At 36.9% G+C, this 18,085-nt stretch overlaps 1 protein-coding gene across 1 annotated transcript in view; it reads left to right on the plus strand.

The window, feature by feature from the left end:
• LARS1 (leucyl-tRNA synthetase 1) overlaps positions 1–11,736 on the plus strand; it is a 69,604-nt gene extending 57,868 nt beyond the window's left edge. Inside the window, exons 29-32 of the mRNA XM_044225091.1 lie at positions 1,720–1,824; positions 3,342–3,437; positions 6,468–6,600; positions 11,509–11,736. Coding sequence (XP_044081026.1) covers positions 1,720–1,824; positions 3,342–3,437; positions 6,468–6,600; positions 11,509–11,714 — 540 coding nt within the window. The 3' untranslated portion in view covers positions 11,715–11,736. The remainder of the gene's footprint in view (positions 1–1,719; positions 1,825–3,341; positions 3,438–6,467; positions 6,601–11,508) is intronic.
• The last annotated feature ends 6,349 nt before the right edge of the window (positions 11,737–18,085 follow it).

Genomic DNA, 18,085 nt, shown 5'->3' on the forward strand with positions numbered 1-18,085 from the left:
ACCCTGATAGTGGTTATTTAGATTCATTCTTGAATCTTCTGGTCTACAGATGCCTGCCTGATGATGACCAAAACTTCTAGCTCCCCACTGAGCAAATTGTATTCTTAGGAAAGCTTTTTTGTTTTCCTACATCAGAATCAACTCTCTGAGCCTTATGGTCTTTGAAGTTTCATAAATAATTTAGAATCTTGGATTGACCTACACCAATCAAGTTATAACACATCTGCCGATATCCTCATAATTCATTGCTTCCCTACTTTAGCTAGTGCCATTGATCAGAATGCCAGATCTATTGTCAATATGTGGATTCAACAAAGTATTTCATTGTGGTTCTTTTTCCCCTGAAGATCTTATTTATTTGTCAGAGAGAGAGAGAGCAAGAGCACTCACAAGCAGTGATGAGGGGCAGAGGGAGGAGCCTCCCCACTGAGCAAGGAGCCTGATGTGGGACTTGATCCTAGGACCCTGGATCATGACCTGAGCCAAAGGCAGATGCTTAACCTACACTGAGCCACCCAGGTGTCAAAAATATTTCATTTTTTATTGCAAAGGCAATTCAGTTTGATGATGTACTTTACAGATTCCAGTGAAACTGATTTGAAAAGTTCTGTAGTTAAATTACACAGGATTCAAGAATCGGCTTTTAGAAAACTAGTGTTAGGGGGCGCCTTGGTGGCTCAGTGGGTTAAAGCCTCTGCCTTTGGCTCAGGTCATGATCCCAGAGTCCTGGGATCCAGCCCCGCATCGGACTCTCTGCTCAGCTGGGAGCCCGCTTCCTCCTCTCTCTCTGCCTGCCTCTCTGCCTACTTGTGATCTCTGTCTGTCAAATAAATAAATAAAATCTTTGGGAAAAAAAAAAAAAAAGAAAACCAGTGTTAGAACTGGTTCACCCATAATATTTTTTTGTGTGTAATATTGGGCATGTGCTAGGCATATTAATGGTTTGAAACTAGCAAAGTGTTTTTACAATCTGAGAATAAGAAAATGGCTTCTAGTACTTTTTCAAAGAAAAAGAAACAACTTGGACAGTAAATGAGAAGGGGGAATATTAGGAATCATGTGAGGTCACTTTCATATCAGTGCAGCACATTCTATGTAATTAGCAATACTTGTGCATGTGAACTTGGATCTTGAAGGTCACGTTTTGTTTGGCAAATATTTTGTTTCATGTTCAAGAAAATAAGAATAAGAAATTGTTTTTCATATGCCACAGGATTATCTCAGTACCCATAAGACTTAGAATTTTTTTTTATTTGTAGAAATTTTTTTATTATTAATTCATTCTTCTCTGAACTAGCTTTAAAGATGTATTATTTTAGAAAATTAAAAAATTTTTTTTTTCTTTTTGGTTACCTGAAGAGATACTTCTGTACATTTGTTTAATTCCTTGTCAAAGTGAATTTTTTGGGTTTGCATATTAATTCATTCTAAATAAACAGTGACAAAATCATATTTCTTTTATAAATGAAAACCTTGTCCTTCCAGTCTTTTCAGTGTTGCATTAATCTTATCATACTTGAAGTGATAATTATTCTGAGCCAATAATTTCATTAATAAGCAAACACAGATAAGGGAAACCATGAGTCCAAGGCCTTTCCTTTAGCTGTTCAAATTTGAAGATTTTATCAATTGAGGGAAGAATGATTGCTTTGGAGGAAGTGGATTCTTTTCAACATATTATTAATGTGATTTTTGTTTTTCAAAACTTTTGGCTATTAGGAAAATCTGGAGAAGATGGGACCTCGTGTTCTGGATTTGCAGTTAGAATTTGATGAGCAGGCAGTGCTGATGGAGAATATAGTCTACCTGACCAATTCCCTTGAGGTAAGACGGGCCAAAGATTTAGTTAACTAGAGTAAATATAATCCAGTTCTTTCATTTTATAATAAAGCTTTTTGTAAACATCTTCTGTGTTTTAGTACCTTTGCCAGATACACTTGTCAAAAATATTTTTAGAAGGAAGCAGAATGGGTGGGTATAGAAGTTTCAGGAAGAAGAAATAGTGTGATCTTATTCCATTTATCAATTATTTTATACATAAAATACTAACTGTATGTGTCTACATTTTCCTTCCAGATTTCTCTTTTAAAAATATGAAGGGAGATCTTATATTCAAATACGTTAGAAACCTCTCAAGTTACGGAAGAATCGCTTCTTTTTTCTCCCTTCCCGTTTATACCTCAGATTTACAGAACTGACTTAATTAGAATCCTTTCTTCATATCTTATCATAGGTCCATGCCTGACGCTATTTTGTTTTGTTTTAAAGTTAGTAATGTAATGAACACCCATGAATCTTCTACTCAACTCAAGAACTAAAAACATTACCAATAGCTTTAAGTCAAAGCTGGGGAGTTTCTCCTCATTCCATTTTTCTGCACTAATCACTTCATATATAGATTCTAAAAATGCTATCTCTCAGCTTAGGGAGAAGGAAAGAGAATTTGCCCTAGGAAACTGTTAAAGAACTAAAAAAAAAGTGGTTCTTGTTATAATAATAAGACACTTAAATTAAAAAATGCAGGTTTAGATTTTGGATAAAGTTGTTCCATGAAATATGGTAATGGAAGAAAGTTATTTCTAAATAAGCATTTTATATCATATAATTATAAATGAGTTAAATAAATTATAGATATTGGTAGATACTTATTTTGTTTATATTTCTAAATGTTCATATGTACTCCTGGAGGTCAAAAAAAGTTTTCAAATTTTTTAACTGGGACAATGGGGACCCCTTATATTGAGCATCATCTTAGAATCAGGCATATACAATATGCTACATTTCTGAGCTTTTTCATTTATTTAAGTGAAAGTCTTTTGTTAAAAAAAAAAATTAAGCAGAAGTCCTTTACCCTCAAATGCTAACTTTCTGAACTTTATTCAAGCAGAAGCCTTTTATGCTAATTCTCATTTTCTCTTATACCGATAGATGCCAGATTTCATTATAGAAAGTGGTAAACATGGCAATGTAAATAATACTGTGAGACATTTAAGATCAATGTTAATTAATTACAGATTTCATCTTATGTTTGTATTGAAAATAATAAAATTGCACAAACCATTTTCTTAAAACTTTTAATTAAAGAATTTATTTTTGGGTGGACATTTAAACGATTTAGTCTCTTGCTCTTCAAACAAGGTTTTGCTGTGGGAGCATTTGATCCTGAGTTTCAGAGTGCTCTCTCACTCCTGTCCTGTGCTTGGCTGGTTTTCTGAAGAGTACGTAGACCATTTAGTGTTAAGTGGAGAACCTAGTTTTGCTCTTTGGGGAAATGAGGTGATGATTAATTTCAATCATATTAAGTGATACTAATGACTTTCATTTTCCCTCCTTCTGTTTAGCTAGAACACATAGAAGTCAAATTTGCCTCTGAAGCAGAAGATAAAATCAGGGAAGACTGCTGTCCTGGGAAACCACTTAATGTTTTTAGAACAGAAGTAAGTTGAAAGAATCTCACTGAATCATTGCACTTTATAGCTAGAAGAGACCTTAAATGTTATATCCAAGCCCATCATTTAAAGATGGAAAGAAGTGAGGTGCAGAGACATGGAGTCATTGCTTTGGTCTAGGCCGCATAATTTGTTAGAATGAAGCTGAGTTTGAGCTCTTCCCTGGTTGGCAGTCTGCTCACTTTACTTTGCTCTTATGGCTGGCATCGGATGTTATTTGTGGGTTTAAAAAGAAAAATAATGGTTGTCAAAACCTGATTTTTTTAGCCTGTTTTTTCTTTTCGAATTTTAATTCCAGGGTAGTCAATTTATAGCATTGTATTAGTTTCAGGTATACAGTATAGTGATTCAACAATGCTATTCATTACTCGCGGCTCATCGTGATAAATGTACTCTTAGTCCCCTTCACCTCTTTCAGCCATCCCCTCACCATGGGATCCATCAGTTTGTTGCACTGGCAACCATCAGTTTGTTCTCTACAGTTAAGAGTCTGTTTTTTGGTTTGTCTCTTTTCAATGTGTTCATTCATTTCTTAAATTCCACACATGAGCAAAATCATATGGTATTTGTCTTTTTTTTTTTTAACTGACCGACTTCACTTAGTTATACTCTTTAGATCCATCCATGTTGTTGCAAATGGCAAGATGACATTTTTTATGGCTGTGTAATATTCTGTTGTGTATATATACCACATCTTCTTTACCCATTCATCAGTTGATGGACACTTGGGCTGCTTCCGTAATTTGGCTGTTGTAAATAATGCTGCAAGGAACATAGGAGTGTGTATATCCTTTGGAATTAGTGTTTTTATTTCCTTTGGGTAAATATCCAGTAGTGGAATCACTGGATCATATGGTAATTTGATTTTAAACTTTTTGAGGAACTTCTGTACTGTTTTCTAGAATGGCTGCCATAGTTTGCATTCCCACCAACAGTGCACAAGGGTTCCTTTTTTGTCCATATCCTCACCAATACTTGTTTCTTCTGTTGTTGATCTGAGCCATTCTCACAGGTGTGAGGTAGTTTCTTTTTGTGGTTTTTGATTTGCATTTCCCTGATGATAAGTGACGGTGAGCATCTTTTCATGTGTCTGTTGGCCATCTGGATATTTTCTTTGGAAAAATGTCTATTCATGTCTTCCGCCCATTTTTAATCGATTATTTGTGTTTTTAATTGTGCTAATTATTTCTATTGAGTCATATCAGTTCTTTATCTATTTTAGGTACTAAAATCTTTATCAGATATGTCATTTGCAAGTATCGTCTCTCATTCCATAGGTTGCCTTTTAGTTTGGTTGACCGTTTCTGTCTCTGTAGAAGCTTTTTATTTTGATGTAGACCCAGTAGTTTCTTTTTGCTTTTGTTTCCCTTGCCTCAGGAGACATACCTAGAAAAATATTGTTACAGCTGATGTCAGAGAAATTATTGCTTCTACTCTTTTCAAGGATTTTTATGGTTTCAGGTCTCACATTTAGGTCCTTAATCCATTTTGAGTTTATTTTTATGTCAAAACCTGACTTTTATTAAAAAATAGAATGAAATATAAGACTTTTTTTTTAAAACAGTGAAGAGGAGCTTTCATACTTCAGATGAGTCTTGGTTTGATAATGTTATTCAAGACTTTTTGGCTCCTGGCATAAATCAGATTGATGAATCATCTTACACTTTACTAGAAATACTTTTTTTTCCCCTAATTTTTTTGGCCACTATTGGTGAAGATAAGCAGGTTTTGGAGTTTTGGGAGATTCTCTTTCTTTAGTCTCAAAGAATCTGTTGCCCAATGGAGTGCAATTATAAGACTCCAAAAAATGCCCTACTTTTCTTGAGAAGTGGAGGACTTATAAGTATCCTATTACTTTTGCCGTATTTAATTGAAAATACAACAAAGAGGAAAAGCCTATTTTTAAAGAATAAGGTAATCATGGTCATGAATATATGCTGAATTTATCGTTGTGTTATGAATACACTCATTAACGTTAGAATATGGTGGCTTTTTAAAGTGCAGTCCTTTGGCTCATGGATAGGTATATGAAATAGAGTTCCCTATACAAATGTTTCTTTTCTTTTTTTTTTAAGATTAATTTATTTTAGGGAGTATGCACATACATGCATATGCAAGTGGGGTAGGGACAGAAGGAGAGAAGGTAGGGTCAGAGGAGGAGAAGTGGATTCTCCGCTGACCACAGAGCCTGACCTGGATCTCCATCCCACGACCCCGAGATCACAACCTGAGTTGAAATCAAGAGTCAGGTGCTTAACTGGATGAGCCACTGAGGTTCCCCACAGATATGTTTCTTTTGAACTACATATTCAAATATTTTATTAAGCTACTATGTCTTCAAGTCTTCCATAAGACTTAGTTGACTTTTTCCACTTAAAATAATGAGCAGGGTCTTTGACTATGTAGCTTATATAATGTAGGATATAGTATGATATATAACTGAGTTCATGGGTACAGGTCTGTGAATCATCAGGCTTACACAATTCACAGCACTCACCATAGCACATACCCTCCCCAATGTCCATAACCCAGCCACCTTATCCCTCCCCTCCCACCCCTCATATAACTGAGTTTAATCCTGCCCCTGCCTCTTATTGACTATGTGACCTTGAAGTACTTTTTAAAATGTTTCTGGTTCTCAGGTTCTCATCTGTGAAAGGGGTTTTAAAGAGCTACCTTGCAGGATATAGGAATAATGTCTATAAAGTGGTTAGTACAGTGCCTGTTACATTGTAGAAATTCAGTAAGTGATGGGAGTTGAAGAGGAGAAAATATAATGTTGTTCTCCATCATTGGTATTGATGTATGTACTCAGAGTTGTTTTTATCTGGCATTTGGTTGTAAGCATGAGTTTTTGTACATTTTTTTCTTTTATACTTGAGTATCCCTTGGTCTTGATTTTAGAATACCAGAATTAAATTTTTCATTGGGCATTAAAAATTTAGCAGAGATTTTCTCTCCCTCAGCAGTATTCAAGTTTGATTTCGTATAACAGTCATTTTCTCTTTATTTTCCTAGCCTGGTGTGGCAGTTTCCCTAGTGAATCCCCAGCCATCCAATGGCCACTTCTCAACCAAAATTGAAATCAGGCAAGGAGATAACCGTGATTCTATCATCAGGCGTTTAATGAAAATGGACCGAGGAATCAAAGGTAAATGGTTTCCCTGAAATGCACATTTGGCAGTAGTTTGTGGATACGATGAGTTCTAAGCAGAGGGGAGAAAGAAGTGTAACTGCTCTGCTCAGGGACAGCAGTGTCATTTTGTGCAAAGAATATTGGACTCAGACTCAGGAAGCCTGTATTTTCTTTGGGACATTGTGGGTGTGTAGCTTGGTGATTTGGCCATGTCTCTTCAACTCTAAACTGATCTTTCTTTCAGGAAAATGAGGATGGTGGATTAGATATTTTTCTAAGTCTCCATCTAGCTTTCAAATTGTAACAAGCAATTCCTATCTCTTAGCAGTTTTTATACTGAAGGCACACATATACTTAATATTTTAAACTAACCTGCCTACTAGGTCTGTTCCTGGGGAAAGAAGAGAAACAGTAAAAACTCGTTGAGTGTCTGCCATGTATTAGCCATTTAATCTTTTAACTGCCCTAGAATGCAGAGGGTATTATCATCCCCCCCCCTTTTTTTTTTAAGATTTTATTTATTTATTTGACAGACCGAGATCACAAGTAGGCAGAGAGAGAGAGAGAGCGGGGGAAGCAGGCTTCCTGCTAAAGCAGAGAGCCTGAAGCAGGACTTGATCCCAGGACCCTGGGATCATGACCTGAACTGAAAGCAGAGGCTTTAACCCACAGAGCCACCCAGGAGCCCCTTATCATTCCCTTTTACAGATGATGACACAGAGCTCAGAAAGACTAAATGACTAGGAGATTTCATTCAGGTAGTAAATCCTGCAGCTGGAGTTCAAATTCAGGTCTTTTTTACTCCAAAGCTTGTTTTCTTTCTTCTAGATGTGATTCCAGGGGCGCCTGGGTGGCTCAGTTGTTAAACATCTACCTTCAGCTCAGGTTGTGATCCCAGGGTCCTTGGATCGAGCCCTGAATCGGGCTCCCTGCTCAGCGGGGAGCCCGCTTCTCCCTGTCCCATTCCCCCTGCTTGTATTCCCTCTCTTGCTATCTCTCTCTCTGTCAAATAAATAAAGAAAATCTTTTAAAAACAAACAAAAAAAGTGCTTCCAGCTCAAATATGTAAATAATCTTAATTTCTTATCAAGATTAAGTCTAGCTCTTCCATGATTTGATTTAATATAATAATTTATAGCTGCTTCTTTTTTTTAATCACTCAGCTAGGTCTGTGGCTGAGCAGGGTGTGAAGGGAGTTAGTGTATCTCTATATTATATCTCTTCCAAATTATAAAGACAAATTAATCTTGAGATTCTCTGTTTTGCATTCTCTCTCTCTTCTTGATGGCAATCATGAGTTGATTGGGTCACATTCTATCAGTGTAGAAATTTTCTGAAAAGATTTTGAAATCTAAGACAGTGACCTAATTTATGGAACTATATTCAGGTCAGCAGTATTACATCAACAGAAGATTGAATATAGCCCTTTGGAATTCATTCTACAGGTAATTTTTGCTCTCTTGAGGTCATTCATGCATCTTCTGTTGACATTTCTTGAGAGACCCTCAGTATAGCATATTTCGGTATATATGTAGGGACTCCTGTATAAGTACTAAGGCCTTGGGAAGCTGCAAAATACTGTTTCTTCATTAAGACGCTCTATCTGATGCTGTGTACAATAAGAGAGATACAGATAAAGTTAATAGCACAGAGAAAGGTGAGATTATTTCCAGCTATGGTGATCAGGAATGAATCACAGAGAAAATGACTGTTTGGATGAAACCTTAGAAATTAGACCTGGGAGGGAGAAGGGGACGGGCATGTCAGCAGGAGGGATGCTCTTATGTTTTTCTATGTAGCAGCAGCATATTAGGGCTAGGGATTTTTCATTTGTAAACATTTTTTTAAATTGCGGTAAAATACATATAACATGAAATTAACCATTTTAGTCCTTCTTAAGGGTACAGTACACTGGCATCAAGTACATTTACATTGTTGTACAGCCATCACAGTTATTCACCATCCCACAGTAAACCCTGTGCCCATTAAATAACACCTCCCCATTCTCCCTTCCTCTAGTCCTGGTAGCCACTGCATGTTGTACTTTCTGTCTCCTTATATTTGACTATTTTAAGTACCTTGTATAAGTAGAATCATGAAATAGTGAATAAGTGGCTTATTTTGCTTAGCAAAATGTCGAGGTTCATCCACATTGTCATAGACCTACATCATATGCCATCCTTAGAACTTAGAGGCCACAGAAAGCAGAACTTGAAAACTTGGAAATATGAATGTACAGGAAGCCGTTTTGTGGCCTTCCATTTGGCTGTTTTATACTGCATGTGTTCGGCCCTGAGAAGATTTTGTAATAAGAAGAACTCTTATCTTTGAAGAACATTATGGTGGCTTTTATTTATTTATTTTAAAGATTTTATTTATTTATTTGACACAGAGAGAGATCACAAGTAGGCAGAGGCGGGGGACAGGCTCCCCGCCAAGGAGAGAGCCCAGTGTGGGGCTCAGTCCCAGGACCCTGAGATCATGACCTGAGCCAAAGGCAGAGACTTAACCTTCTGAACCACTCAGGCGCTCCTTATAGTGGCTTTTAAAGAAAATAGATAGTTCTGTGGACTCACTGGGTAGGATTATTATGAAGTTGTAGCATGTGAGAGGATGTTTTCCTAGATTGGAAATTGTATTTTGTAATGTTACAACTGCCTCCCTTTTAAATATGCTCAGATCCGGGACCGACGAGGTTCTTCGGAATTGTACTGAAGTGTGTTTTCTGTATCTTGTCTTTTTTCACTGAGCCTCTGGCATAATTCTTACATCCTTTGTCATACTAGCTGTGAATAATATTATCGTAAAGTACTTTAAGTTTGATGTTCCTAGCCACTGTGAATTTTCAAAAATGGATAGAAATGTTAGGATGGGATTTGAAATTGATATTCCTTCAAGTATCTGCAGAAGAGCTCTAACCTTGAGACTTCTCCAAAGCTCTCAGGATGCTTTGATATCTAAGGGGGCTAAGTATATTGAGTGTATGAGATAGGAAGAGAGTGAAATTCAATAACGTATTTCTCAGTCTATTTGCTGCAATAGCCAGTAAGTCGTCCAATTAGTGCCAATTGCATTGACGGTGATTATGATCTAGGTCCAGGAGGAACTGGAGTGAAACCATCATTTCTCTCCACAAAGGCCACTGAGCAACTATTTGATGATAATGACTTTAAATCACTCCCAGCCTGTGCCACATATGAACTGATAACGTGGAGGTGAAAGGCTGCATGTCACAGTATCAATCCCTGGGGACTTTCAGTCACTCTCATCTTTTCTCTAAGTGCCTTAATTCTTGTGTAGTTGCAGTCTTAAATTTCTACATATCCAGTGATGAGAGAGGTCTGCAGTAAGAAAAGAGAGTAAAATACTAAGAAAGCTCTAAGAAATATTGGCAGTAATGAGCTACATGGTGAAACATCAAAGCAAATATGTTTTGTCACTTAGATGGCTGATTGAGTATTAAGTGTTCTTTGAAATAGTTTGATTCAGAATTGCTGGGAATGATGAGAGAGGTCTGTTTCAGAGAGGAAGGGGGAGAGAGAGAAGGAGAGAAGGATAGAGAAGGAGAACGAGAGAGGGAGGGGTGAAGGGTGCAGATCTGCAGTAAAGGCCTCATGCATAAAATCTGCTGGCAGAACTTCTCACTGCTTCCATAGCAAAATATTTAGTATCACCAGTGTGCATGTTGAAATGTAATAGCTGTTAAAATGAATTGTATTCTCTCCCCGAAATAAGACTCTTCAACAGGGTTTGCCTTCCTGGTAGTCTCAGTAATTATTCCGTAAGCTTCAATATCCCTACGCTAAACTTGCAATCTTTCGGTCTTTGTTTCCCAAAGAGAATATAATTCCTGGATAACTTGTACTCCTGGCATAGCCACCAGCTGCATTAATGTCTGCTTTTATCTCTTATCCCTCTCATGCTAAGCTTTATACTCTTAAGGCAGCATGAGGGAGTGTAGCTCACGGACCACCTAGCAATCTGCTTTAGAAAGGGGTGGGAACTAATTCAGGAAATAACTTCTATTTCTGCGGATCTGGTTAAGTATAACTAGCCATGCTACACTCAGAATGAGATTTAAACCCAGAATCAGAATTGGTAGTCATTTATGATGTTTTTCTACCATATAAAATAAAAGCATTTGATGTCAGGGTGTCTCAGAATTGCTGAAATAAATAAATTTTTTTCAGGCTCAGTTGTTGGGAGGATTGTCGGATCATAAATTTGTTCAAGGGACAAGTGCTTTCTTTGCCAGGAGCCATCTTATCAGCTTGCACAAGAGCAGATCAGGAAAATCTCAAGCAGGGCAGGGTTGGAGCTCATCCAGAAGCTCAAAACTCAGAAAGCTGTGCCCTTTCCCCCGTCCTTCTCCATCTTCTTGTCTTTCATCAGCTTGGTAATACAAACACTTTTCATCCTTGGAGCAAAACAAGGAACTGGTAATGCTATTTCTTAGAGTAGTAATTCTTTCTCTAGAAGTATCTTTTGAAAAGAGCTACAACTCTTGCAGTTTTAATATATCCCAGGAACCAAGGTAAGAAAGAGAAGGAAATTTTAGACTTACTGATATTTTGAAAAGTGGTTAATTGAAGTGTATAAAAAATGATTTGAGAAACCATATAGGATAGTGTTCAAAAACATACTCAATCTTTCCTCTTGGTTTATCATTCAAGGTGATGTGTTACACAGAATCATTGTCTCTAAATCTTTGATGTGGGTAGAAGCCACAGGAGGAAGATTTGCTAGATATAGCTCTGCTTTCTGAGATTGAGCCTTATTTAATAATCTCCTGAAAATATCTTTAATAAACATCCAGTGTGTTTAAAGCTTGAATTGTCAGGCTCAGGCATGGGTTTGAGGCAGTGACTGTAATTAAATGCTCATATTGATTTTTTTTTTTTTTTTTTTTTTTTTTTTTGCTAGACCTTTCTAAAGTGAAGCTGATGAGATTTGATGATCCACTGTTGGGGCCTCGGCGAGTTCCTGTCCTAGGAAAAGAGCACACTGGGAAGACCCCCATTTCTGAGCATGCTGTTTTCCATGTGGACCTTATGAGCAAGAAAATTCATCTCACTGAAAATGGGCTAGGGGCAGATATTGGTGATACAATTGTCTATCTGGTTCATTAAACTCATGCAGATTGGAGATACATCCTGGTTTCTGGGGATGTGACTATTCTGTGTCTACAGATTGGATATAAGAACCGTAGGCTGGACTTTAATAGATTTCATTTCTTTTTTTTTTTTTTTTTTTTTAAGATTTTATTTTTTATTTGACAGACAGAGATCACAGTAGGCAGAGAGAGGGGAAGGGAAGCAGGCCCCTGCTGAGCAGAGAGCCCGATGCAGGACTCGATCCCAGGACCCTGAGATCATGACCTGAGCCGAAGGCAGCGGCTTAACCCACTGAGCCACCCAGGCGCCCAATAGATTTCATTTCTAACCATCAAATTCTGTAATCATAGTTACACCAGGTCATCTTGGATTCCTGAACCTAATAAAAAAATTTTTTTTTCATTCTTGGGACTTCTGAGAGAAGTAGTTTATACCATAGTTGTTTTTTTTTGTTGTTTTGTTTTGCTTGTTTTTGTTTTTTACAACCAGTGGTATTTCCCAGAAGCTTCTAATCTTTCAGATTAACACAAAAAATGTCACTGTGTTTCTTTCCCAGGTGTACTTGATACTACTTATGAAGGCTAAGGATCATCTAACAACTTTTTATATTATACCATTATGGAGTTGGTTGTATTTCTTTTTTAAAAAGAAAAACTGAATTAGACAGCTAGTTTTACTTTTTAATGAACAGAACTCTCATGATGATTTAAGAAAATACATGAGAATATTTTGGCATAACAAGTATTTTGTATATACAACAAATAGGTCTTACATTTATAAGAATTCTTTTAGCCTTTTTTTTTTTAAGATTTTTAAAAAATTTATCTGACAGAGAGAGAGAGATAACAGGTAGGCAGAGAGGGAGGCAGAGAGAGAGGGGGAAGCAGGCTCCCCGATGAGCAGAGAGCCCGATGCGGGGCTTGATCCCAGGACACTGAGATCATGACCTGATCTGAAGGCAGAGGCTTAACCCACTGAGCCACCCAGGTGACCCCTTTTAGCTTTAATATATTCAATTAACCACCACTAATATTTTTTTAGGACTAACATCAATAGTTTATAAGCAGTTTATAATGATTTATGCCAAATTTAGGCATTTTAAAAGAGGATTGCCCCCCCAGAAATCTGCATTTGTCAGATTTGTCTCAAGTCCATTTGTGTTTAAAGATCACGTTCACTGTATTGCAGATTTATTGTTTCACTCCTGCTGGAATATCTTTTGATATTATCTGTGCCATTATGCGTCATATGAGGAAAAATATTAGGTATTGACTGACACTAGAGAAAAACATTTCCATTTCTTTAAGGGTTCAATATGGGCAAAGACTGGGGCATCTGGGTGACTCAAGTTAAGATCTGACTTTTGATTTTGGCTCAGGTCATGATCTCAGGGTGGTGAGATCGAGACTGCATTGTCTCCTGTGCTCACAGGGGAGTCTGCTTGAGAGTCTCTCCCTCTGTCTCTCCCCACCACTCTCATGTGCACTTGCATTCTCTCTCAAGCAAACAAATCTTTAAAAAAAAAAAAAAAAAGACAATATGGGCAAAGACCAATACTGATAACCGTAAGTAACCGGAGTTCTGATTTTTAGGTTAGGTCAAGAGATTTTACTGAGCTCTATTTTGTAACAGTTTGACATTACTGGGCCACACTGAATGCTTTATCATAGGTTCATTGAAGTAAGTCATTTAATGTTAGAACTGAAAGATCCCTTAGAGGTCAAATGCAAGTCATCATTTATCTGGTAAGGACTGGCATAGCATAGACAGTAAGGGTACATGCTCTGAAGTCAGACTAGCTAGCTTAGATTTCCACTTCTTCCACTTGCTACTTAGGTGATCTTGGCCAATTACTCAACCTCCGTTTCTTTATCTGTAAAATGGAAGTAATAATGTGTCTATCTACTTTCTAGGCTTACCACGAGATGTTTAGGTGAACCATTTTAGGAAAATCATATATATAACATAGTACCTGGCAAGTGGTAGGTCTTCAGTAGGTGTTACTGATTAATAATAATAACGATAATAATAAATTAGTAAACCCAGGATATATTGGCTTAAGATTATTATAAGCTATAGTCATGTCTTCTGTGTTGGTTTCCATGGGGCCACCATTTTGTTGCTTGCCCTCTAGATTCTTCTGCTGCTCCCTCTTCCTTAGTTATTCCCTAAATCAGATAATCTTTTCTAGTGCCTAAATACAAACTCACTTATGTTTAACTTTGGTAAATTAAACTATATGTGTATGGCAAAAAAAAAAAAAAAAAAAACCAAGGATGGAAAATAATTTTAATACTGTGGATGATTATGCCTATTTATTAGATGAGCCTATGAACCTCTCTGCTGCTTTGGATTAAATGTGAGTTGGGATTTATAGATCCTCTGTTCTTGCAGGCTCAGTTCATTGGCGTCCCTTGCTGGGCTGAATATGTTTCTTGTGTTTAAAGATAACATAAATTTTGTACAAGGAAGCCTGTAAGCGTAAGCCCATTGCTTCATCTGGTGCTCAGCGGAAGAAACAGCAGTTTGATGAATTGCTGAAGGAAAAACAGGCTGCGTTGGGCTTACTGCATTGATAGGAGATTGGTATCTTCCTAAGGGATTTTAATTCTTTAGTTGTGAGATACATACACACACAAAAAGTGAGTAACAAGAAATATATAAACTCACAATATTAAAAAAAAAAATTAAACTAACAAAAGTATTAGCAGCAACAAAACAATTTATTAACAGAGCAAAACCTATGTAATTGCCATTCGGTCAAAGAACAGCACAATGCCAGCACCTCAGAAGCCTACCTTGTGCCTCCTCCCATAAAGACAAGCTTGTGTCCCAGTCAGTATACAGTTTTCATATACTTTTTTTTAAATTGACATCTTAAATTTTTTTAATTTAAATTCAATTAACATACTGTCAGATCTTTTTTTTTTTTTAAGCTAACTTTTTATACATGTTCTATGATAATCTGAACAGAATGTTTATTCTGTTGTCGTAATGTTCTGTATATGTCCTTTAGGTCATAGTTGTAGACTGAACTGTTCAAATCTGTATCCTACTGTTTTATTTTGTTTTCTTGCTTTGCTTTTGAGAAACTAAAATCTCCAAGATCATGGATTTACTTATTCTTACAGTTCAGACAGTTTTTTGTTTTATACAGTTTAATGCTGTTTTATTAGGTGCATATAAATTTAAATTCTGTTACCTTCCTGGTAAATTGAACTTTTTCTAGTTGGGAAGTGTTCCTCTATTTTTAGAAATGTTTTTGCCTAAAGGCTATAATACTAATACAATATCAGTTTTCTTTTGGTTAGTGTTCATGTGGAATATCTTTCTCTATCCTTTTAACTTTCTGTAGCTTTATTTTATTTTAACATTTTGACAAATTTTAAACCTGTGGAAAAGTTAGAATTGGCCAATAAGCATCCATACACCTATCACCTAGGTTTATCAATTGCTAACTTTTGCCACCTTTGCTTCCTCTCTCTACACATTTTTAAAAATAAACTTTTTATTTTGGAATACTTTTAGATTTATAGAAAAGTTGCATTTATTGTACAGAGAGTTCTTGTATACCTCCTTCACGGTTTCCCCCCAGGTTAACAGACTTCTTATATAGCCTTGGGTCAGTTGTCAGAACTAAACAATTAACACTGGTATTTTACTTTAACTAAATTATAGGCTTCATTTGGATTTCACCAATTTCTGCGCTGGTGTCATTTTACATTTAGAATATACTTTTAAAAAATTCTGAACCATTTCACAATAAGTTGCACACACCATGACACTTCACCTTTTAAAACTTTAGCATGTAATTCCTAAGATCTAGGAGATTCTCCCGTATAATCACTATACCTGTGTGTGTGTGTGTATACATATTTTGCTCAAGAAATTTAACATGATGCAGTAATATTAGGTAACAAGCTTTCCTAATAAAAATGAACTAATAAAATTTCCCTAATAACTCATTTTTTTTTTTTTTAACTTTTTAGGATCTAATCAAAGATCAAGCATTACATTTTGTGGTCATGTCTCTTGCCTTCTTCACATTAAGACAATTTCTCAGCTTTCTTTTCTTTTTTTGGTATTTCCTGACAGTAACATTTTTGAAGACTCCATGGCATTTGTTAGTAGTTTGCCTCACAATCTGGATTTGTCTATTTTCTCATTATTAGATTCAGATTTAAAATTCTTGGCAAGCCTGGCTACGTGGGTGGTGTTTCCCATTGTAACACATCAGGATTGAGATACTGATACATTGTTAGTGTGTTCCCATCACTGGTTAAAGTAGTGTCTTCAGATTTCCCCATTGGGAAGGTACTTTTTCCCTTTTATAATTAATAAGGTAATTATTTTGAGACTTCCTGTGAATATCCTGTTTACCTATAAACTTTTATGAAATGGCAGCCTTCATTCATCATCTTTCTGCCGTTTATTATTACATTGGTAGTTATAAGAAGGTGATTTCTTAATTTTGTAATTTCTTTTACATTTATTAGATCTAGTTCTGTAAAGAAGAGGTTTCCCTTTTGCTCTCAATTTTTTTCTTTGATCGTTGTTTTCAAATCACTGTGGACCGATGGGATTCTTTTTTGTTTTTTTCATATATACCGTAATCTCAATAAATGTACTCATTTGGTCTGTTGGTTACTTCAGAATAATCAACCCAGGAGTAGTATTAACAACAGATCCTCTAAGTAAAGTTAAGGTCTTTTTGAATAAGTAAAATACACAGTTCAAAAGTCAAAACTTGATCCATGTAGAGAATTTTTTCTATCTTGCACCATATTCCCTTCCCTGCTCTATAGCAAACATTCTCATTAGTTTCTTTCCTGTGTGTGTTTTTCCCCCCAAATAAGCAAATATATATATATATATATATACTTTTTAAAAATTCAAGTATAGTTAACATACAATGTTACACTAGTTTTAGGGGTACAACATGTGATTGAGCAAGGGTATGTGTGTGCTCACAAGGGTAGCTACTGTCAGTCACCATACAACGCTATTACAGGCCCACTGACTGTGTTCCCTGTGCTGTACCTTTCATCCCTGTGACTGTTCCATAACCGGAAGCCTGTATCTCCTGCTCCGCTTCACCCATTTGTCCATCGCTCCACCCTCTGCCTTCTGGCAACCATCAACTTGTGTGTATGTACTTTAATCAACTTTCTGTGTATGTACTTTAATTTCTCTTTTTCTCATACAAAAAGTAGCACGTTATATATAATTACTTTACACATTGTTTTTTAAAGTTAACATAGCTTGGATATTTTTTCACCTTAGTGTATAGAGATCTTTCCTTCTCCTCCTCCTTTTCCTCCCTTCCCCCTTCTGTCTCCTCTTTTCTCCCTGCTTTGTGTCATACTGTTGTAAAAGTGTACCACAATTTATTCAACTAGTCTCCTATGGATGGGCAGTTGGATTGTTTCTGAGCTTTTGCTATTTTATAGACTTAGTATAGGATTATGTAGTGTGTAACTTCATGAGTATGTGGTTTTATATTTGTGGTGTTGTCTCTTTTTTTTTTTTTTTTTAAGATTTTATTTTAAAGTAATCTCTACACCCAACGTGGGCTTGAAGTCACAACCCTGAGATCAAGGGTCACTTGCTTCCCCGACTGAGCCAGCCAGGCACCCCTGTGGAGGTGTATCTTAAGAGTAAATTTCTAGCAGTAGCCTTGTAGGTCCGAGGGTAAATGAACACGTAATTTTGTTAGCCTATAATCTGGGCAAAAAGGCATTTGGGGCAGAGGGTAGAGCAGGTATAAAGGCTCTGAGCTGAGGACATGTAGCTGGGGTGCTGATGGAATTGCACAGAGGCCACCTGAAGAAGCAGAGATGAGAAGCGGCCTTGCTGAAGATGCTGTGTACTCTTGGCAGAGCTAGACTAGAGCCCGGGTCTCCATACTAACGGTTCATTGCAACACACTTTTAAAAAAGGTTTTTTGTTCTTGGTTTGGTTTTAAAATAAATTTATTTATTTATTTGTCAGAGAGAGAGAGAACAAGCTCATAAGCAGGCAGACGTAGAGAGAGAAGCCCACTACCCCCCCCAAGCAAGGAGCCTGATGCGGGACTCTATCCCAGGACCCTGGGATCATGACCTGAGCATGTGGCTTAACCAACTGAGCCACCCAGGCGCCAAAAAAAAAAAAAGCCCTGTGTGGAGCCCAACATAGGGCTTGAACCCACGACCCCAAGATCAAGACCCGAGCTGAGATCAAGCATCAGACACCTAATGGACTGAACCACCTGGGGCCCCCAGCAACCCACTTACTAAACAAAGAATGCATACACGCAAAACAGGAATATGTTTGACCAAGGCTGGTGTTGTCAGGGCTCTGAGGGAGGGAGAAGTTGATAAGGAGCAGAGGGAGGAGATGAGGCA

This window comes from Neovison vison, chromosome 1 (assembly GCF_020171115.1).
Source record: "Neovison vison isolate M4711 chromosome 1, ASM_NN_V1, whole genome shotgun sequence".
Taxonomy (NCBI): domain Eukaryota; kingdom Metazoa; phylum Chordata; class Mammalia; order Carnivora; family Mustelidae; genus Neogale; species Neogale vison.